General features: G+C 38.3%; 2 protein-coding genes across 4 annotated transcripts in view; one reads left to right on the forward strand and one right to left on the reverse strand.

The window, feature by feature from the left end:
- Positions 1-14,351, forward strand: part of LOC107692982 (dihydropyrimidinase-related protein 3) — a 33,952-nt gene extending 19,601 nt beyond the window's left edge. For all 3 annotated transcript variants that reach the window (XM_016492213.1, XM_016492212.1, XM_016492214.1), the window contains 6 exons: positions 1,825-1,981; positions 2,937-3,078; positions 5,505-5,675; positions 8,294-8,473; positions 8,962-9,118; positions 13,212-14,351. In XM_016492213.1, coding sequence (XP_016347699.1) covers positions 1,825-1,981; positions 2,937-3,078; positions 5,505-5,675; positions 8,294-8,473; positions 8,962-9,118; positions 13,212-13,297 — 893 coding nt within the window. In that variant the 3' untranslated portion in view covers positions 13,298-14,351. The remainder of the gene's footprint in view (positions 1-1,824; positions 1,982-2,936; positions 3,079-5,504; positions 5,676-8,293; positions 8,474-8,961; positions 9,119-13,211) is intronic.
- Positions 14,352-15,410: 1,059 nt separating this feature from the next.
- LOC107692947 (serine/threonine-protein kinase 32B-like) overlaps positions 15,411-22,804 on the reverse strand; it is a 59,430-nt gene continuing 52,036 nt past the window's right edge. The window contains exons 12-13 of the mRNA XM_016492156.1: positions 16,709-16,773; positions 15,411-16,128 (exon numbers count right to left, since the gene is read on the reverse strand). Of these exons, the coding sequence (XP_016347642.1) occupies positions 16,017-16,128; positions 16,709-16,773 (177 nt within the window). The 3' untranslated portion in view covers positions 15,411-16,016. The remainder of the gene's footprint in view (positions 16,129-16,708; positions 16,774-22,804) is intronic.

The following is a 22,804-nucleotide window of genomic DNA, read 5'->3' on the forward strand; positions in this document are numbered from 1 at the left end:
TGATTGGCCATTGCGCTCACATGCTCAAGTTTGAAAGCGGCTGCTGATTAGTCGCTTATTATGTTTTTGAAATTTAACTATCAATTTGTAATATTTAGCGCATTTCATATGTACTCGTGTGAATACAAACAATGTTCTGGAGAAGTTTCAGAGTGAGCTGAGCTAACAAGGTGCAGAACACGATGAAATGTCTGATAAAATAAGAAATCACAGCAGTGTGAGCGTGTTGGCTGCGTAACGTTTGAGCTTTCACAGATGTCGACAAGTTTACACATCTTGTCAGAGTTAAATAAACCTCTGTAGAGTTACACTCATCTTTGACTTGTATATTCACGACAGTAATGACCTTCAGTTGGATACATCTGTGTGGCATGTGTGTAAATAACAGTTTAATTATTATAAATTATAATATGCAGTTATTAAATTATTATTATTAATTTGTCATTTCATTATATATTAGCTGTCTGTACATTATTTGCACTCTGTGAAATGTTTATTTTATATGCACTGGCTGGTCTGTTGTAAAGGTTCCACAATCCATCATTATAATAGCTCTTGCTGTTTAGTTACTGTAAATCATTCAGATGCAGTGCTCTCAGTTTGGGAGATTCATACAGTGGCCTAACCAGATGCAACACATATAAAAGGACTATTCCATGTTAAGAAGTTTTTGTCTTAACAAGTGGCACAGTTTTAGAGAAGTATCAGGAGTACAGAAGCCAGCTGATTTAATTTTAGACAACATTTAACTATGGTTTTTCAAATGCAAATAAATAAATCTGTAAAAGTTAAGGCTGTAAACGTATTAATTTTTTACAATTCAATTATTTGCATGATATGCCAGTTAATCACAGATGAAGTTTCTCCTCTGGCTTTTTTTTTTTTTGGATTTCAGTTCAAATTACTTAAAGAAATAGTTTAGCCAAAAATGAAAATGGTCATTTATTTACTCATTAAAAACCTGTATACTGGTGTTTTGTCGGTGAAACACGAATGAAGGAATTTTTAAAAATAAATAAATAAATCATAAGGCTGTAAAAGGCTTAAATTAATTACATTCATTGCATGCATACAAATTCAGATATGGTAAATGGAAGCTCTACTGTACTTGCTTGATATGCAAGAAAAAAACTGGTTCACTGGTTCTCGTGCATCAAGCAAACACTTTTATGCTTCACATATGTACCATATTTCATGTGCTCTATGTATGTGTGTTGATCAGTGTTTATACGTGATTAAACACATGAATTAAATCTGTTCCTCATATGAAGCGATCATGACGGTGACAAATTGGGTGAATGGACTTTCAATGGAGAAATCTCTCAGATTTCATAAAAAATATCTTCATTGTGTTTTGAAGATGAATGAAAGTCTTATGTTTTTGGAATGTCGTGAGTAAATAATGACAAAATTCCCATTTTTGGCCGAACTAATTATTTAATAAAGTGTAGTTTATTTCGGAGTCAACACTTTTAGGTCTCTGAAATGGTTGCGAGCGTTCCCATAAGTGCTGTAAAACGTCTTACAGTCTCTCATACGCTATTCATCACTGTTCTGGTGTGTTAAATTGGGTGCTTAATCACTGTCTTTAAAAGGGACACAAACCTGAGTCATTCTAGACTGTGCCTCTTTATTCTTTCTGACTGTCCTGAACGGAGACTAAAGCTTTGTGTCGGTGAAGATTTCTGTGTGGTTTCATCCTCTCAATGCTTTTAATGAGCTTTGCAAAGGTCTTAGATGCATTTACTTGCTATAACAAGCATCACTGTTAAAATTGCACATACATAGGTTTAGGGATTTGATCAAACCCCTACTTATTTCTAGGTAACGTGGTGTTTGGTGAGCCGATCACAGCCAGTTTGGGAACCGATGGGACTCATTATTGGAGCAAGAACTGGGCTAAGGCGGCGTCTTTTGTGACCTCACCACCCCTCAGTCCTGACCCAACCACTCCAGACTATCTGAACACCCTGTTGGCCAGGTAAACACAAGCATATCCTAAAATATATGACGTCATTTTACAATACAGTTCTGTGGGTTAGTTCTTAACTGGTGGGTCTTTTAACTTACAGACTAGAAAACCATTGACTAAAAGTCATTGATTGAAAATATGAGAAACAATATAGTTGATATTTGAAGTTTATTGTAAAATATTTCACTGATGGACTCACCATGCATCCAAGGATTTTCCCTGCTTATGGCCAGAGATGCTGGGATACATTGAAAAAAAATTTATATACAAATTTATTAGTCATTGAATAGTTCACTCAATTTAGTCATTGACTAATTCAACAATTTGTTCAAATATGCTGGGGCCTCATAAACGTGCATACACACAGATTTGATCTAAAATCCACACCAACTTTCATATTTATAAAAAACAGTCTTTGACATGGAAAAGTGCTTAGGGCCAAGTCAGGGTCTAAGCAGGCGAACATACTTTTCGGTGTCCGAGTACTGCAGGTATCTGGAAATCAAAGCAATTCTTGCCGCTCGCCATTCTCAAGTAAAGGGTTTGGACATTGACTAGTGCTCTGTTATATGTTAATGACATTAATTAGGGGGCGTCTACAAGGCAGAGATCTGAAACTATTCAGCTGCACACAAATTCAAGATCATTTCACATTTTTTTCACATCTGAAAGAGAGGCACAAAAAACGTGCATACATTCATTCTCTGAATCATACATACGCACATTTGAGAAATAGTCATATGATCGATGTAGGACCGTTTTTATGCAACATTTTATAAATGAGGCCCCTGGTATACAGAACAGAAACACTCTTGCTTGTGTGATACCACAACACATCATCTAAGACTGTATCTTATAGCTGTAGTATTTATCATTTTAGGCTAAATACCATCAATTGCAAAGTGTTGTCTGTTACATGTATATTCCAGTCAGTGAAGTAGTGTGATGTGTCTGTGTGTTTCAGTGGTGATCTGTCGGTGGTGGGCAGCGCTCACTGCACATTCTCTGTGGCTCAGAAGGCCATAGGGAAAGACGACTTCACTCAGATTCCTGAAGGAGTGAATGGAGCAGAGGAGAGGATGTCTGTCATCTGGGACAAGGCTGTTGTAAGGATCAAATCTAGTTGAAAATGTATCTGTGATTGCACATCAATTACGAGTTGATTCTACTTCACATCCTCAGATCCAGAAAATATAAAATACCTGAATTTTTACTCAGTACATTAACTCTTTCTCTGCCATTGACAGAATTTTCCAGCTTTCCAAATTTTCACTGGTATACGGTAGGGGGCGCTATTACACATCTTCTAAAAAAATACTGAATCTCTGGATCAAACCATAGACTGTAAAAAAAATGGACGACGTGTGTCCACTTCCTTGCACTAAAGAAAAGTTGAGCCAAAACATCCCAGAATGGCCGGTGTCATCTTGCGCCAATGACGTAATTTGGAGCCAGAGTCTGCACAGTAGTGATTCATTTGGAGCCCGTGTCTGCGCAGTCTGCGCACTAGTGATTCATTTGGAGCCCGAGTCTGCGCAGTAGTGATTCATTTGGAACCAGAGTCTGCACAGTAGTGAATCATTTGGAGCCTTAATCTGCACAGTAGTGATTCATTTGGAGCCTGAGTCTGCACAGTAGTGAATCATTTGGAGCAAGAGTCTGCACAGTAGTGATTCATTTGGAGCCTGAGTCTGCACAGTAGTGAATCATTTGGAGCAAGAGTCTGCACAGTAGTGATTCATTTGGAGCCTGAGTCTGCACAGTAGTGAATCATTTGGAGCAAGAGTCTGCACAGTAGTGATTCATTTGGAGCCTGAGTCTGCACAGTAGTGAATCATTTGGAGCAAGAGTCTGCACAGTAGTGATTCATTTGAAGTCAGAATCTGTGCACTAGTGATTCATTTGGAGCCAGAGTCTGCGCACTAGTGATTAATTTGGAGCCAGAGTCTGCGCACTCGTGATTCATTTGGAGCCTGAGTCTGCGCAGTAGTGACTCATTTGGAGCCTGAGTCTGCGCAGTAGTGATTAATTTGGAGCCTGAGTCTGCGCAGTAGTGATTCATTTGGAGCTTGAGTCTGCGCAGTAGTGATTCATTTGAAGCCTTAGTCTATGCTGTAGTGATTCATTTGGAGCTTGAGTCTGTACAGTAGTGATTCATTTGGAGCTTGAGCCTGCACAGTAAGTGGTTCATTTGGAGCTTGAGTCTGCACAGTAGTGATTCATTTGGAGCTTGAGTCTGCGCAGTAGTGATTCATTTGGAGCTTGAGTCTGTGCAGTATTGATTTATTTGGAGCCTGAGTCTGTGCAGTAGTGATTCATTTGGAGCCTGAGTCTGCGCAGTAGTGATTCATTTGGAGCCTGAGTCTGTGCAGTACTGATCCATTTGGAGCTTGAGTCTGCGCAGTAGTGATTCATTTAGAGCCTGAGTCTGCGCAGTAGTGATTCATTTGGAGCTTGAGTCTGCGCAGTAGTGATTAATTTGGAGCTGTTGGAGCCATGAGGTGGAGGTGGAGCCATCCCATTTTTATAGCATCAAATAACTAACTAAAAGCAAAGTTATTAGAAAAATGTGCACTTGAACATACATTAGTGTGATAAGAACTACCTAAAATGACAGAAACCATCTTTGGAAAAAATGTATTTTAAAAATGTAATTAGATTATTTAGTTTGTCTCACGTCCCATTCGTTACATGGAGAGGGTGGGGTTTATGACATATACTGCAGCCAGCCACTAGATGGCGATCAAAATGTTTTGGCTTCACTTTTTAGGACGTGTGCGGCACACTTAGATCAAACACAGGCAAAGAAGAAGCACAAACATGTGATTGCATATGTAAGCAGATGCATATTTAAATTAACGTGATCATCAAACATTAAACAGCATATAAATCAAAACTGCATAACGTTACCGAAATGTCGACGCAGGAAGTGGTTTAGGACTGGGAAGCTTTGGGGGTGTTGATGGACTCAGTCTATAAAAAATATCTTGATAAAAAAGATTGCATGAAGTTAGAATAAAACTGTTTGTTTTGTTTAAAAGCAGAGGATCTGTTCTTTCTTTTGACATATTGCATGCTCAGACATTCATACAACAAAATATTCTGGGTGCCATGCAATTTTTGTAAAAATTATCAAAAATGCTGGTGGTTTAGGACTGGGAAGCTTTGGGGGTGTTGATGGACTCAGTCTACTCAGTCTATAAAAAATATCTCGATAAAAAAGATTGCATGAAGTTAGAATAAAACTGTTTGTTTTGTTTAAAAGCAGAGGATCTGTTCTTTCTTTTGACATATTGCATGCTCAGACATTCATACAACAAAATATTCTGGGTGCCATGCAATTTTTGTAAAAATTATCAAAAATGCTGGCAGGGAAAGAGTTAATTAATTCATTTGTACCCTAATGTGGATGTGAAAATAGGGCCCTAAATCTTACATACATTACCTTCTTCTCATAAGTGTACCATTAAAGCTCCAAAATAAAACAAGCACTGCGTTTGATTCTCATCTGTCTGTTTTTTCCTTTGCTTAGGTCACTGGCAAAATGGATGAGAACATGTTTGTCGCTGTGACAAGCACCAATGCTGCCAAGATCCTCAACCTTTATCCACGCAAGGGTCGGATAGCCGTGGGCTCTGACAGTGATCTGGTTATCTGGGACACAGACGCCACCCGGACCATCACTGCAAAAACACATCATTCTGTAGGTGCTCTTTAAATAAATCCAGTGAACGCACTATATACTCACATTTCAGAGGACCATCTAAACATAGAGAGGGAACGGAACTGGCTGGCTGGCCTTCACTGACCTTCCAGTTCCTCTGAGCGGAAATAGTTGCTTCTAACTAATCAAGCTATGTTAATGCAGGAACCCCTCATAAATAAAACCGCTGGATAGAAACAGGCCACAAAAACAGATGTCTGAACAATCAGACCGCTTGGGTTTCCTGTTGTTTCTTTATTAAGTCGCAGCAGACATTTATTACTGTAGGAATGTATTGATAAGTGAGAGAAAAGTTGCAAGCATTCACTTTTAATGAACCAACCACTAACTTACAAGTTTGTGCAACAGACATATCTGATATCTCAATTCATGCGGCTTTTTTTGCTATTACTTTTCTAATCAATTGCATATTACAGTTTCACTAATCAAACTAGATCTAAAATATGGTCATGCAGAATAAGGGTCCGTTCACACAGAACCCGTCTAAAAACGCGAGACGCTGCGCTCAGGAATGGTTTTTAAAAAAGCGCAGCACAGAATGCCTGTTGCCATGCCAACTTGCCACTGCAAAAGGTCACAATGCTTGCCCCGCCTCCGGGGTCTTCTGATTGGTCCACTGTTTTAGAACTGACATTGATGAGCGGCGCTGCGTGTAAAAGTTGAAATTCTTCAAAAACTTGACATGGCGTCTTAAAAACGTGGTGCTCATGTGTGAGGTGCTGCAAAAGATGCAAGACGCAAACGCAACGGTCATTCACGTTCGCCTAGCATGTTTACATAGAAAAACAATGTAAAAGTAGTGCATTGGAATGGAAAAACGTGCTCTGTGTGAATGGCCCCTAAGGCATTAATATGTGCTTTATAAGTACTAATTAACAGCCAATATGCTAGTAATATGCACTCCTTAATATTGAGAATTGGTCCCTAAACTAAAGTGTTACTAAATCTTCAAGCTTAAAACTTTTCAAGGTTATTTCAAACTTTCAAACAAGGCTTTGTCAAGCCAACATCAAAGTTTGTTAGCAAACTTTACTCATCTAGTTACCATTGCAATGAATCTACAATTTGGACAATGACAATTTTTGTGTCACAGTCCAATAGAAGTTCTGAAGAACCTGCAGTGAGCAGTTTATGACCTCTTTCACCAAGCCATGAAAGTGTGCAGACGCTTGGACTCCATTCTTTCTTTTTTCCTCTTCCAAAGCTCAGCATAAGAGCATTAAACTACTGATTGAAGAGCTACAGATTTAAGATTCAGGTGAGATGGGAACTGGAATTTCCTGAGCAGATACTACGAGGGCTAAATATGTGGATCGTTTGAAAACCATTGGGGGAAAAATTCAGCAGAACTTGTGCGCTGCCAAAATGACATCACATTTTCATTTCCTTTTCGGCCACTTCTCTAGAGACCATTACACATCCAAACAGCACTGGCTGCCATGGATTTCAACTGTGGATAACATGGCTGGTGTTTATTGATTGTTTATTCTGTGGCTCTGTATCCTTGGTTCCCATGCTCTGTGAAATCACCTAAAACATGACTTCATCACCTGCCAGAAAGCCTTGCGTTTGCCAGCGTTCTTGACAGACGTTTTGTGCATGTAATTTCCTGTTCTTGCACACAAAGGATGGACGAGTGCAAAATGCAAAGACTGTGGATCATGGCCAGACATTACAACAATTACGAAATCTACTAGAGAAGAGGAAAGTAGGGGAGTAGTAAACTAGACAGAAGTGATATGCTGGTTAGAGAGAGGGGTAACAAAAGACAGGAGGCTGTGAGTGTGAGAAAAAGACGAGGAAATAGAGAAGGATGTTTTTGTCGTTCCTCTATCCAGCTGTTTGGCGAAGAGATGAAGAACGAGAACGAGAGAGAATGAAGGAGGCCAGAGTCGTATCTCACTCTCCTACATATGATCTCCTGTTGTTGATGTTTCTCTTTGCAGAAGCTCAAACTTAAAACGGCTGTTTGTGTCAAGAGTTTATGTTGGAAAGCACAGCAGCTCAATGTCATGTTGGATGATTTTGATGTTTTTCGAAATTTCTATGCATTAGAGAGTCTATTAAAAAAAAAAAAAAAAGATATTGCGGTTTCCATGAAAACATGAAATTGAGCAGCAAATCAGCATATTAGAATGATTTCTGAAGGATCATGTGACACTGAAGTCTCTGGAGTAATGATGCTGAAAATTCAGCGTTGCATCACAGGAATAAATTACATTTTAACATATATTCACATAGAACACAGCTATTTTTAATTGTAATAATATTTCACAATTTTACTGTAGTTTTCTTTAAATAAATGCAGTTTATGTATGTGATTCAAATGCAGTTCAGTTAAGTGGATAAAAAGCCAATGTGCAAATTGAAGGCAATAAAAATAAATCACTGTAGGCTATGCTATGCATTATATGCACAAAATGGATAAAAATATAAATATTACATCATAAAAAAACAGCCATGGTACAACCATAGTACATGTCCAAATAATATGGTAGTACTATTGTAAGGTCCAAAAAAAAAAAAAGCATTGCACCGTAGTGGTCATTTTTGGTTCACATGTGTTACATACATGACATGTTCTTGTGTTGTTCTAGGCAGCGGAGTATAATGTGTTCGAGGGCATGGAGCTGAGAGGTGCGCCCATGCTGGTCATCTGCCAGGGCAAGATTGTTCTGGAGGACGGGAACCTGCACGCGACCGCTGGCACTGGACGTTTCATTCCCTGCTCCCCGTTTCCGGACTTCACTTACAAACGCATCAAAGCCAGGAAACAGGTACAGCAGACCCTGATGACCCTGGACACATGCGTGACAGTAGTTCATTTGTTTTTACAGTGCATTCAAGGCAGCACTGTATTGAAATTCCAGTTTTATTCCTTTTTCCCCCCACAGTTTTCTGCAGTTTCCTCTAGGAAAGTCAAATTTAGTTGTTAGTGTCTTTTTGTGTTGAATCAATTTGTTTTTTCCATTTTTGTCCACTGTTTATTTTAATCTAGCAAATATCCAAAATATCTTGCTTACATTGTACAAAAAGAGATGATAGTGCCTTTCTCAACAATCTGTCAGCCAGATCTGGAACCAATTTCCAAGACAACATGAAATTTACAATTTACGCGAGCACACAGTTCCCAAAAACAACCCTCATGAGGATAAACATATCCATGGAATGTAACTGCAAACACCCAAACTTCACTTTCTCCGTAAATGTTATGCTGCACAATCCTGTATTAAACTGAAGTGCTGTGTTTGGGTTTCTCCTAAAGCTGGCCATACTGAAGGCGGTCCCCAGAGGCATGTATGACGGCCCCGTGTCTGAATTTTCACCCATGTCGAGGGGCGGCACACCATCTGCCTCCACCCGTACCTCACCCACCAAAGCCCCTCTAAGGAACCTCCATCAGTCTGGCTTCACACTGTCAGGTAAGTAGAGCTTAGAGCTACAGTAGCAATGCCAAGATCATGGGTTTGATTCTCAGGGAATGCATGAACTGATAAACAAAAAATCTTAAATGCAATTTAATTCACTTTGGATAAAAGCTAAATGCATGAATGAAATACAACAGATGCAGAACCCAGCATTAATCCATAAAATGTTTGGTTATTTCCACAGTGACAAGTGTAAATATATGCAATAATTAACTTTTATATAAACTTTACATAAACGTTTATTCTTGTTTACATCTCGCAATTCTATTTTTTCTATATTTATTTTTTCTATAAAGGTAATTGCAACTTTTTATCTCACAATTCAGATTTTTTTTTCTCAAAATTGCAAATTTTATTATATCTTGTAATTCTTAAGAATAAGTCAGAATTTTGGGGTAAAAAGTAGCAGTTACTTTTTAAAATTGTATTATCTTGTAGTGGAAACAGGCTTCCATAGAAATATGTTGAAAAAAATACACAAAACAAAAATCCCAAAACATTGTGAATGTTCAGTAACAGGGTTGTTGAACATGTTTTGAAATATAATTTTTTTTTCTCTCTCTTAGTACATAATGAAAATATAATACATATTTTAAAAAGACAATAAACATGAATGTTCTGTCTTAAAGGGGTCATATGATGCGATTTCAAAATTCCCTTTCTCTTTGGAGTGTTACAAGCTCTTGGTGCATAAAGAAGATCTGTAAAGTTGCAAACACTAAAGTCTCAAAACCAAAGAGATATTCTTTATAAAAGTTAAGAGTTAACCACGCCTACAATAATGTTATTTTTAGCAGCATCATATGACCCCTTTAACACACAGTTTCTGCTGATCTCATGTTAATCTTGAGTACCTGTATAGAGTAGTGCTGCATCCTTCATATCTCCGAAAAGAGACTTTAGTTTGATCAGATTTATAAAAGACAGATACAGCTTTACGCTTCTCTCTGAAAACAGTCGAGCTCCTGGAGGTGTGCCGTGGGCGGAGCTAAAGAGTCTCGAGCACACGCAGCTTTTGCGTAGCGATCGTCTGCAAGCTGTGACATCAACAAATAAAGCCGGGACAAAAACTTTATTCACTTAAATTTTATTTAATTGATTTATAAAAAAAACACACTTGCACAACTCCGTTGTTGTCCCGGAGAAACAAACTGCATCCACTGTTCCCTTAACGCTGGGTTCTTTGGGAAGCTGAACAAGGTTCCCTTTCGATACTACACTCGTACTACGTCTTGCTAGACGCATATGGGAAAAAGCCTTTTTTCTCCTGAACTGAAGCCTTTTTTCATTCACGCAGTGAAACTGCACGGCCATTGGTTCGTGCAGTGTATTCAAAATGAACCAATGGCTAGGCAGCGGAGCTGCACGAGCCTATGGCGACAAAGCCTGCCAATGCCCGCCAGAATGGACGGGGCATCTGGCTATATAAGCGGGCGTTCGACTGAGTCGTGCAGCTACATAGCACGGCTAGCAACGCTGACTCTACGCTCATCGCTGATCCTGAAAGCCTGCTTGCCATTGACACGCCTCGCAGCTGGACTGAGACCTCCCTGCTTGGCTGACTGGCTCTCTTCGCGCCTCAGCTTCACAGCAGTTCCGGTCCTGTTCCCCTGCCGCCATCCGGCGATTTTGAAAGAGCTTATTTCTAGCAGGTAAGCCCTAAAAGAGCAAATTCTAGCGACGTTGTTGCAAATGTCGCGCTGCGAGTGTGGCTCGTGCAGGGAATCGTGCACGATGCAGAAGGGCAGTGAGTGCGTCACCTGTCTGGGCAGCCCCCACGCTGAGACTGCTTGCTCACTGAGACGGAATGCTCTTGTTGAAAGCATGAGTCTCGCTCTTCTCCACTCGCGGACCGCCTTCACTGAAGGCAGCCCCACTCTCCCCTTTCTCCTCTCTCAGCGAGCCTCGGAGAGGGAAACAGCGGAGTCAGGGAATAAGCAACAGGGTAGCCCTGCTCTCCCGTTTCTCCTCTCTCAGCAAGCCTCGGAGAGAGAAACAGCGAAGCCTGGGAATTAAGCAACCGAGTCTGAGCGATCTCACGCCAACACAGAGCCTGCGTACTCGCTCTCTCCGCTGCGCTTCGATCCGTGTCTCACACGTAGGGATCAGCGTCCCTCTTTACATCGAGCGGCTCTATCCTTCTAAGTAGATCGGAGCAGATGCTGCCACTGGCAGCTTCGAATTGTGTGTGTCACTATGACTGCGCTCACAGACACGGGCTGCTTTTACCACGAAAGCAGTCTGCCCCTGTTCGATCGCGTAAGGCGGCCCCGCCTCCCCGCTCTCATGTTTCTCTCCTCCCAGTTACCTCGGAGAAAGCAATGGCGAGCTCGCGGGTTGAGCGATCAGGCTTGAGCAATTTCATGCCGACACACGTCATGCGTGCTTAATTTGCCAGTGTGTGTTACACGTGAGGATCAGCATTCCTCGTTTCACGGGCAGCTTAATCCTCCTAGGCAGATCAAAGCAAAACGCTGGCAGCTTCGCATTTGTGTCTGCGTCGCTGAGCCCCGCCTCCCCCGCTCTTGTGTTTCTCTCCTCCCAGTTACTCGGAGGCAGAAATGACGAACTCGCGGGTATGAACGATCATGCCCCGTCAGAGCTCTGAGAATATATATTGAGCGTTCCGCCCCTTATAGGCGGTCGGGACAACTCTTTGTCAGCTTCGGTAACCGCACCAAAGGCCTTCGGTCACGAAGCAAAGACTCTCTAGATGGATAGTAGACTCCATCTCGCTAGCGTACTCTTCTTAAGAGCCCTTGGCCGTATCACTCTCAAGCTCTCTGGCATTAGTCCACCTGTTAGCTCTCGACCCCAGGGTGTCGAAGTTACAGGAGTACTCTGGAATGATAAACCAGGCCGGGTGTGACCTCAGGAAGCTCAGCCCGTCTTTTCCCATATGCGTCTAGCAAGACGCAGTACACGTTCCAGTATTTCAGGGAACCAAGGTTACGTTAGTAACCGAGTACGTTATCTTTCCCTCACAACTGAAAACACACTTTTTCGGTGACTGTTGATTTCGTGGTCTAAAACACAAAATGACAAATCCTTCTGGAGTCCTGTGCAGTGCTGCAGACGACTTCTGTAACCCGAGTGAAGCATGTTGATGGGCTGCTCTTGTGCCTTGTCCAAATACCTGGTCTTTGCACTTACCCACTTGACTACTTATATGACGTATTTCCTGTATTTGGTCCAAGTGTTCAAGTGAGCATGAAGACAAGTGTGTGTACAATTTTTCATTACCTGATGGGACACACTTATAGTGTTGTAAAAACGCAAGTGTTTACAGAGTTTTTTCATTACCTGACGGGACAGACTTATAGTGTTGTAATAATGCAAGTGTTTTTTCAGAGCTTTATTTTTATTTTCGATACTTTGCATTTTAAAATCAACTTCTAAATGTCTGTTTAGTAGTCCTTATAACAGATGACACAATTTAATTTTGTGGTGCTTACTCCACTTACTCCAAAACTACTCATTTGCACCAATAATGCGTGCAACTCTTTGTTTTACTACCTAATTATATGTAGTATTAATATTTAACATACATTGGAAAGGTTTTCGTGACTTCTCGCAAGATCTCGGCAAAAAGTCTCACGATTTATTTCCAGAACATGATGCATGATGGGATACACTAAGCCTTCAGTACTGCTCCGGAGCAGATTTAGTGTGCGTTAAGGGCACTGCGCTTTTAGACAAGGCATTGCTCTCGCTGTGGTTGATGCAGGTGCTATTCCAGGAGAAGTGCCCAGACAAGGATTTCCGCCCTTCATGACGTCATACAAAACTTTCAGAAACTTATGCGAACTCTGAAGGAGTGTTTGGCACAGAAATACTTCGTCATACGTCCAACTCGTTTTTTGGAACTTTGGCCATGTTTAGCATTAGAACTCTTTAACAGGGTAAATAAGTCAGAATGCATGAAATAGCATAAGTACACAGTCTTGCTTTTGTCTTTTTGTCTGAAAAACGTTTTGCTTCACATCAAAGTTTGTACAGCTGTGATTCGCCTTGTGGCTGGTTGGTTTGGTTAAAGGCTTTTAGCGCTTTAATGAAGACTGTTTTTATATCTAGTGTTTTTCCATAGGTCCTGAAGAAGCCCCCATCAGACCGGCTGGGAGACGCATCGTTGTGCCCCCCGGTGGCCGCTCCAATATCATCTCCCTCAGTTAAATATAAAGAGCATGTAAGAGAGAGGCCAGGATCAAATCAGCAGTGTAGAAGTAAGGTGATTAGTCAGGAAACGAAACAAAAGAAGCGTAAAACACTGAACTCATGCCTTACCCTCCATGATTTCCTCCTGATGAGTGACTGAAGATCAGTAGTCCACCTCTGAGAAAGCAAAGCATTTAGTGTAGTGTTACGTTCATTTGTGTGTTTAGATAAACTCAATTAGAAGACATTAGAATTACCGTAAAAACAACTTTCGTTTGGATATTCTGCGATGTTTATGAAAGGAAACAGTTGAATTTTTCAGGCGTTTGCGTTCGGTAAGGAAGGACTACTGTCGTGTGTTTCATAGAGCTTCGTCTGTATTCCCTCATAAGCTTTATTTGCGTACATCAGCTGTGATTATGATAGTTAATGTTACTTTGTAAATGAAGTTGAAGTGTCGAGCATTTTTTTTTTAAGTATAATAAAGCTGAATGTTAAGGAAAAACATGCAATGATATACAAGTGCAGAATATTACAGGACATTTACATACATTCACATACTGTACTGCTTTCATTATCCATCTCACTGAAGATACGAAAAACAATATGCATCCGTCATGTGAAGGAATAGCTGAACTTCAGTCGAACACAATGAACCTCGAAAAAGGAAAAATAAACAACTTCTTGCCAAAATTAATGATGAAAACAAAACAAAGACTGCAGGAGAAAGATATTCACCTTTTGCATTTTAGTTCAAGCTCAAATTATTAAAGGATGATTAACAAAGTATTGGAATACGTTTTTGATATCTAAATCTTTCATGCGACTTTGGTCTTGTTGAGGAGGAAAGCTCTTGGTTAATGGAAAGAGACAGTCCAACACACTGATGCCCCAAATAACAATGGTATAAAGAGATTTACCGATTGATGTGGAATAGGTTGTTTATTATATTTATGTAGGTTTGATTATATTTCCTTTCTTTTTTTTAACATCTGAGTCAAAAAAGCAGGTGAAAATGAACGTGTGATGTGCAAAATTTGTTCCTCAATAAACACAAGTTACAACCGACTGCCTGTGATGATTTGCGCTGTATATTTATCACCTCACGGTACAAGGAAATCAGGACTACTAAAACATACACAGACATAAAATTAATGTCTGCTAATCACTTGAGGAAATTAAATGACATAATTGTTACAAATACATGGGAAGTATGACCAATGACGATGTACAGCAGAGGCTGGCTGTAAACATCACATGTGCATCTGAAATGTTCATTACATGTCCTCGTTAGGGAAAATGCTCTTGAAATTATTCTCTTTAAAAGCGACTGCACGAGGGCGTTTTCATGCAGCTCTCAAACCCCCCAAATAAATGAGTCACATTTTGCATTGTACAATAATACAGAATTTTGGAAAACAATTCTAATGGTAATCAAGTGCAATTAGCTGTATATTCCATAATAACAACAACAATAAAAATAATATATAAAGCAGGTGATATTAAATTGTTTAAATTTAGTTTAACTTGATGTTTTATATATAACATCCTCCTAAATATTAAAAGACACTCTAAATTAGACGATAATAACAATAACAACATACAAACAGCAATAGATGGGTTCCAATCCTATGGCTTAAACTTGATATTTAAAAAAAATATATATTTCTCAGAATTATTGTTGCTGTTCAGCAGCATCGTGGGTAGATTGTCTGTAATATTTAATATTCACCCGACCACTAGATGGCGATATTGATTCATTGTTGTATTATTTCCACCAAACTTTAAAAAAAGAGCTTTCACTGTAAGAAAAAGGTATGGGAAAGGTACTGGTAAATTTCTGCCAGGATATTATGATTTAAGTTTATGGACATTTTCTTTAGCTCTAAAACACAAAGCAATGTGTAATGTAAAACACCTGTGAAAATAAATGAAAAAAAACCCCTTCATATTAACACAGTATATTAGGCCCTATGTGTATACAGACCTCAGATGAAAATGAACTGTATTTATGTTATAAATCTATCATTTCTATTATAAATGAGCCAGCTTTGTGTGAATATTCCTAGGCTATGCAAACCTTAGTCAGACTTGTCAGATGATGCAATTAAATTATTTTATTATTATTTGATCTGTACAGTGTGGTCAATATCTTAATTCAGCAGCACAATCCAGCAATGAATCTCCAAAAACGCTTAAGAACCAGAAAGGCGAAATAATGCGCTCAGTGGCATGAATGACAGAATTGTGCAGCTCCGTAAGGGTCACATTTACATAATTTGAATGAATCACATAATGAGGTGAAATGAATATCTTTGAATTCTGTTCTCTGCATTTGTGTGTTAACAAGAGCAGCTTTATAAATCATGGCGAACGGCTGGAGTCTGTTCGCTCGCTGAATCAGACAACAGTAAACCTTCAGGTGCCTCCAAGGGAATCAGGGAAATTAAAGATATCCATTAAACTAGTAAGGCACACATTTCACAGTCAGGTGCAGAGAGCATCATCATTCAGTTATTTCTTTATGCATGTGATTGTGTAGTCAGCCGGTCAGTGTAAACCAGCGTACGCTGTCAGTTAATTCAGAGCGTGAGGTTCACACCAGGTTAATGCTTCCATCCAGAATCCATGATGTTCCAGTCTCCCAGTATGGATTTTCTCATGCATTTGCTGGAGTCCATGGCTGCATCCGCCGTCAGCTTCGAGTGAAGGAGGAACACTGTGGCAGGTCCAGATGTTAACTTGATAAACAATGCTGTACGTTGTTGTTCTGTCCATCTTGAATGGCTTTGTCCGTCTCTTCTGCATTGAGGTTGCTGGTCTCAACGTCTGCTTTGGTTTTCCTCAACCTCCAAAACAGAGAAAGGACAACAAATCTAGTCATGCAAAAGTTTCACAGTGTTAAAAAATGTGCAGTTGTTACCTCAAGGCAAGGTTATTGCAGTTAAGGGATTAGTTCATTTCCAGAATAACAATTTCCTGATAATTAAAAAAACAAATTAAAATTAATACAAATATATAGACAAAAATTCTAATAAAAAAATCACAGAAACACAACAAAATTACTGAACGTTTACCTAAAATTTAAATAAAACTAAAATAAAAACTAATTTATATATACAGTATATATATATATATATATATATATATATATACACACACATACATATATACATGACTTTACATTTTAACAGTGCATTTTTACTTCTCTGACTCATTGTGCTTCTCTTTAAAATGAGAATTTTCATTAATTTCCTGCAATTAAATGCTTTGACGATCAGGTTGTAAATATGTTTAATATAAAACTGCATTTTGAGTAAAGGAATTACTATGTTATTTAATAATAATAATAAAAAAATATATATATTTACATTGGAGACAGATGCATGAAACTGTACATGACTATTAAACTGTCAAAATATGTCTTACTTTTCCCTGTTGAAGACGATGAAATCTCTTTGGACAGTCTCTAAGCGCAGCTGGAGTCGCCCATTCTGTGTAATCAAAAGAAAAGGAAATGTTTCACAAGAAATACTACTAAGTGAATGGCATGTGAAATAAGCAGGGTCATAACCAACATAAACACTGAAGGGGACAAATTCCCCTCTGATAATGGAACATGGACTTCATTCATTCATTCTGCAGCGGTCTAACAGCGCTCGTCAATGTCAAAATGATTGAGATGGCCAATCAAATCAAAGAAGGCGGGGTTTAACGATGAAAGAGGGTGAGGTAAGATATAAGTAACTTTTTTTTGTCAAATTTTGCTTTTGAAAATACACTATATCCTTTATGTAATAAATGTAATGTTATTCGTAATTAAGAAAAGAAACATTAAAGGGATAGTTCACCCAAAAAAGAAAATTAGCCCATGATTTACTCACCCTCAAGCCATCCTAGGTGTGTATGACTTTCTTCTTTTAGACGAATCCAATCAGTTATATTAAAAATGTCCTGGCTCTTCCAAGCTTTATAATGGCAGTGAATGGGTGTCGAGATTTTGGAACCCAAAAAAGTGCATTTGTGTAAGAAAAGTATCCATATTTAAAACTTTATAAACCATAATCTCTAGCCTCCGCTAACTGTCGTACGCGTGTTCACAAGAGATGATGTAGGACGTAGGCAAACGCAGTGACAAACGTGGAAGCACAGAGAAGAGAACAAAACACCGGTCACGAATTAGAAGTACAAAACAAGGATTTATAAAGAAAAATGTCGGAGGATTTCGATGTAAGCCAAGAGGAGACTGGTTTTCCTTTGCTGTAAACAAAACTTGGTTCTCGTGAAACTACACAAACACATCGATTCACTTCAGAAGGCCTTTATTAACCCCCGGAGCTGTGTGGGACACTTTTTATGATGGATTGATGCAGTTCTTGGGCTTCAAAATCTCAACACCCATTCACTGCCATTATAAAGCTTGGAAGAGCCAGGACGTTTTTTAATGTAACTCCGATTGGATTCGTCTGAAAGAAGAAAGTCACACACACCTAGGATGGCTTGAGGGTGAGTAATTCAATGGTTAATTTTCATTTTTGAGTGAACTGTCCCTTTAACAGAGCTGTTTAGGCATATTAGGCATACGAATAAGAATCAAAGTGAATATTTTAAAAATAAAAATATTATTTTCGGTTTGGTTCAAATGGTCACCATATTCATGTTCTTTTATTATCTTTCTTTATTCTCTTTAAATTCTATGTTTAATTCATTTAAATAAAAGGACAGCATCGGCCTCCCAAACCCAAACTTGGAGTGGCAATATATTAAAATAAAGCATAAATATAAAATTTAAAATAAAGTATGTCTTAAAATAAATTATAAATAAATACAAAGTTCTGTCATGAAACTCTAGATGGCGCAGGCTGATAAGTCCTTTATCTGTTAGTAATCACATCATTATCTACACAGCGCAGCTGATTGGTCTGTGTTGCATCAGCAGCCAATGAGGTTGCTGTTCAACATTCAAATACTTGACCAGTGTTTGCATTTGAAATCAACATCTAAGATAAGTGAATGCTCTTTTACTCCATATCGCTGTGCATATTGCTTGGTCTGCCATATTAATTCCCAAATGAGCAACCATCAACAAGTTTTAAATTTTTCATACGATGCAGAAGTGAATGACTAAACATAAGCAGCAGCATTTCTGCAACTTTATGGAGCTGCAGCAATAAGCGGTTTATTGCATGTGATTGTTGTGAGGTACGCCGACTGAGCTACGGGTGTGTATGACTTTCTTCTTTTAGACGAATCCAATCAGTTATATTAAAAATGTCCTGGCTCTTCCAAGCTTTATAATGGCAGTGAATGGGTGTCGAGATTTTGGAACCCAAAAAAGTGCATTTGTGTAAGAAAAGTATCCATATTTAAAACTTTATAAACCATAATCTCTAGCCTCCGCTAACTGTCGTACGCGTGTTCACAAGAGATGATGTAGGACGTAGGCAAACGCAGTGACAAACGTGGAAGCACAGAGAAGAGAACAAAACACCGGTCACGAATTAGAAGTACAAAACAAGGATTTATAAAGAAAAATGTCGGAGGATTTCGATGTAAGCCAAGAGGAGACTGGTTTTCCTTTGCTGTAAACAAAACTTGGTTCTCGTGAAACTACACAAACACATCGATTCACTTCAGAAGGCCTTTATTAACCCCCGGAGCTGTGTGGGACACTTTTTATGATGGATTGATGCAGTTCTTGGGCTTCAAAATCTCAACACCCATTCACTGCCATTATAAAGCTTGGAAGAGCCAGGACGTTTGTTAATGTAACTCCGATTGGATTCGTCTGAAAGAAGAAAGTCACACACACCTAGGATGGCTTGAGGGTGAGTAATTCAATGGTTAATTTTCATTTTTGAGTGAACTGTCCCTTTAACAGAGCTGTTTAGGCATATTAGGCATACGAATAAGAATCAAAGTGAATATTTTAAAAATAAAAATATTATTTTCGGTTTGGTTCAAATGGTCACCATATTCATGTTCTTTTATTATCTTTCTTTATTCTCTTTAAATTCTATGTTTAATTCATTTAAATAAAAGGACAGCATCGGCCTCCCAAACCCAAACTTGGAGTGGCAATATATTAAAATAAAGCATAAATATAAAATTTAAAATAAAGTATGTCTTAAAATAAATTATAAATAAATACAAAGTTCTGTCATGAAACTCTAGATGGCGCAGGCTGATAAGTCCTTTATCTGTTAGTAATCACATCATTATCTACACAGCGCAGCTGATTGGTCTGTGTTGCATCAGCAGCCAATGAGGTTGCTGTTCAACATTCAAATACTTGACCAGTGTTTGCATTTGAAATCAACATCTAAGATAAGTGAATGCTCTTTTACTCCATATCGCTGTGCATATTGCTTGGTCTGCCATATTAATTCCCAAATGAGCAACCATCAACAAGTTTTAAATTTTTCATACGATGCAGAAGTGAATGACTAAACATAAGCAGCAGCATTTCTGCAACTGTGTTTATGGAGCTGCAGCAATAAGCGGTTTATTGCATGTGATTGTTGTGAGGTACGCCGACTGAGCTACGGATATGAGAACAGCTTCATCTGAAATAATCATTCGCACTCAATACATTTTTAACCTCAATGGCGCATTCATTTATTTATAAACATGAAAATAATTCCATAATGCCAGGCCTTTAAAGAACTGAAAATATTTTAGTGTTCACACTTTACAACCAGTGCAATTACATGAGGTTTTGCAGTCAGGATAAAGTGTTTGTTCTCAAATTTCTGACAAATAGAATATTTCAGAGCTTGCCACAACTATTATAAATGCATATTAATTTTAGAAATTGACATGCATTTTCCATGTCTGGGAATCATACTTTTAAAATTCCCTCAGTTGCCAGATTTCCCAAGACCATAACCGCTGACATTTATTAAATTAAAGAAATAATTTAAAATAAGTTTTGATTTTTAACCTTTTTATTTTGTTTTAAATCTTATTTTGTCTTATTGACTTTCCACTCTAAAAGGCACTTTTACATATGAAAGCTAAATGGACTAAAAGCCACTGAAGTGTGAATTTACGGGGCATGTTCATAGTCTTCTGAATTTTGTGTTGTTTTGTCGGGTCAGTGCAGGTCAGAGAAGTGTTATCAGTTTGACTGAAGCTTCCAGACGATGAGTTTGCCCTGCTGCACTAGCTGTCTTGCAGATTTGTCGCTGACTACAGGTGCAACAACAGCAGGCTGTCAGAAAACCAGACAGGAGCAGGAGCAATCACAATGACAACACTTCATGACGATCAAGCAACCAGAAGTCAGTCATGCATCCTGCAGAGCTTTCTCTTTCGTCAGGAGGTCTGAAGTCACATATTTCATGAAAAATGTGTTCACAGACCAATATACGAGGTATGTAAGCATTCAGTGATTCCAATGGATTTCATTTGACATTTTTTTACATTCAGCTCTGGTCACTGGAGGGACAAACGGCACCTTTGCTTTACACTACACTGTTAGAAAAGAGAAAAAAAACTATTTTCCCAGTGTATAAAATGGTACTTTTATGGGCAAGAAAAATGATTTATTGTGACATTTTTTTACATTCAGCTCTGGTCACTGGAGGGACAAACTGCACCTTTGCTTTACACTAACTACACTGTTAGAAAAGAGAAAAAAAACTATTTTCCCAGTGTATAAAATGGTACTTTTATGGGCAAGAAAAATGATTTATTGTCAAATTAGAATGACACCTTTTGTATTTTATCAGCACACTTCCAAGGGGGTACAGAATGGCTTAAATCAATAAAAATAATACAAAACAAGTTTTAAAATAAGCTAAATATGTAAAAAATCAAGACCTATTTCTTATTTTAATTTATTCCTTTAACAACTGTCGTTTTTATTTTAGAAACAGGGTTCCCATGATATTGGCAAACCTACTGTATATGAAGAAATTTTAAAAGTATGATTTCCAGACTGATTTGAAAACTGATGAAATGAATAGAAATTTATTCTAGTTTTGTCAAGCTCTCTAAAATATTTTATTGGTCAGAAATTTCTATTTGTGAATTTCCTGTTTAATACTGTGTAGCTGCTTTGAAACTATCTGTATTGTGTAAAGCGCTATAAAATAAGTGACTTGATTTAACTTGAATTGAATAAGAAGCATAAGATTCTGTGTTACTCATTTTTATATCAAATTGCACAGGTAATACAAAAAAAAACAACATCATATGCAAACCTGCAATAATTAAGAAACAAAACTGAGGCCGCAATTTCATTATTTAACATTATTTATTTTTACCTGGACCAAACATGACCCTAAAAACCAAGTGAAAACAAAACTATGATTGGTCATCCAGATCTTTATCTAAGTGAATGGTTCCTGGTCAAAATAAGCTACAATGTGGACCAGATTTAAGCTGAGAGTTAAATGTCTGTCTAGAGACTGGCGTGAATTGAGCATTAGAGGGCCATAAATGTCTCCAATATAACACAAAATGTGTACTGCAAAGCAATACGACAAGAGCTGCAAGTGCTCCCTGTGTAAATGTGTGCAGTCATGACTTTGAGGCGTCAGCAGGTGTCGAGTGTTTAGTGCTTACTCCAGAAAACCAGCCACGCAACTCCACCAGCGCAGGGATTTCCTCGAGTAAGCGTGACCGATGCTTAGCATGCTACAATCCAGCAGAGGCCTCCTCTACACTCCATCCAATAAAAGCTCTTTGAAATTCAGCCACAAGCTGCTGAACACAGAATGTCATGTTCCACAAAAGAAAGAAAGATTTACAGGTTCTTTTAGAATGAGGATAAGCAGATAATTTTAAGAACTGAGCTTTGACATTAGTTTTACAGAACCAGTGTTGGGGGTAGCAGCACAAGTAATGCGAGTTATGTAATCGGATGACTTTTTTAAAGTAATGCATTGCTTTTCAATTTACATGCAAATATTTGAGTTACATTTTCAAATACGTAATGCCAGTTCCATGTATTGACTGACAGCTCTCATGTCCTCATGATGAGAGAAATCAGGAGTGTGTTCAGAGGCGTTGTGTGCTACTGTAGTTCTAGATAAATGAAAACGCGCATTTACTCATCTCACTCACACAAAAACAGATTCAGTATTCCTCGAAATCAGTAAAAACTGTGAAATGCAAACTCAGAATGTGACGCAAACCTGCAATAATTACATTACATTTACATTTAAACATTTAGCAGATGCTTTTATACAAAGTGACTTACAAATGAGGACAATGGAAGCAATCAAAATCAACAAAAGAGCAATGATATGCAAGTGCTATAACAAATCTCAGTTAGCTTAACGCAGTACACGTAGCAAGTTTTTTTTTTTAATAAATAAAAAGAAAACAGAATAGAAAAAGATAGAGCAAGCTATTGTTAGAGGCCTTTTTTGCTTTTGTTAATTGTATAATAAATAAAAAGAAAACAAATAGATAGAATACAAAATATATATATTTTTTATTATAAAGAATAGAATTAGAATAGAGAGTGCTAGAGTTAGAGGGTCAAATAAAGATGGAAGAGATGTGTTTTTAGCC

This window comes from Sinocyclocheilus anshuiensis, unplaced genomic scaffold (genome assembly GCF_001515605.1).
Source record: "Sinocyclocheilus anshuiensis isolate Anshui unplaced genomic scaffold, SAMN03320099.WGS_v1.1 scaffold658, whole genome shotgun sequence".
NCBI lineage: Eukaryota > Metazoa > Chordata > Actinopteri > Cypriniformes > Cyprinidae > Sinocyclocheilus > Sinocyclocheilus anshuiensis.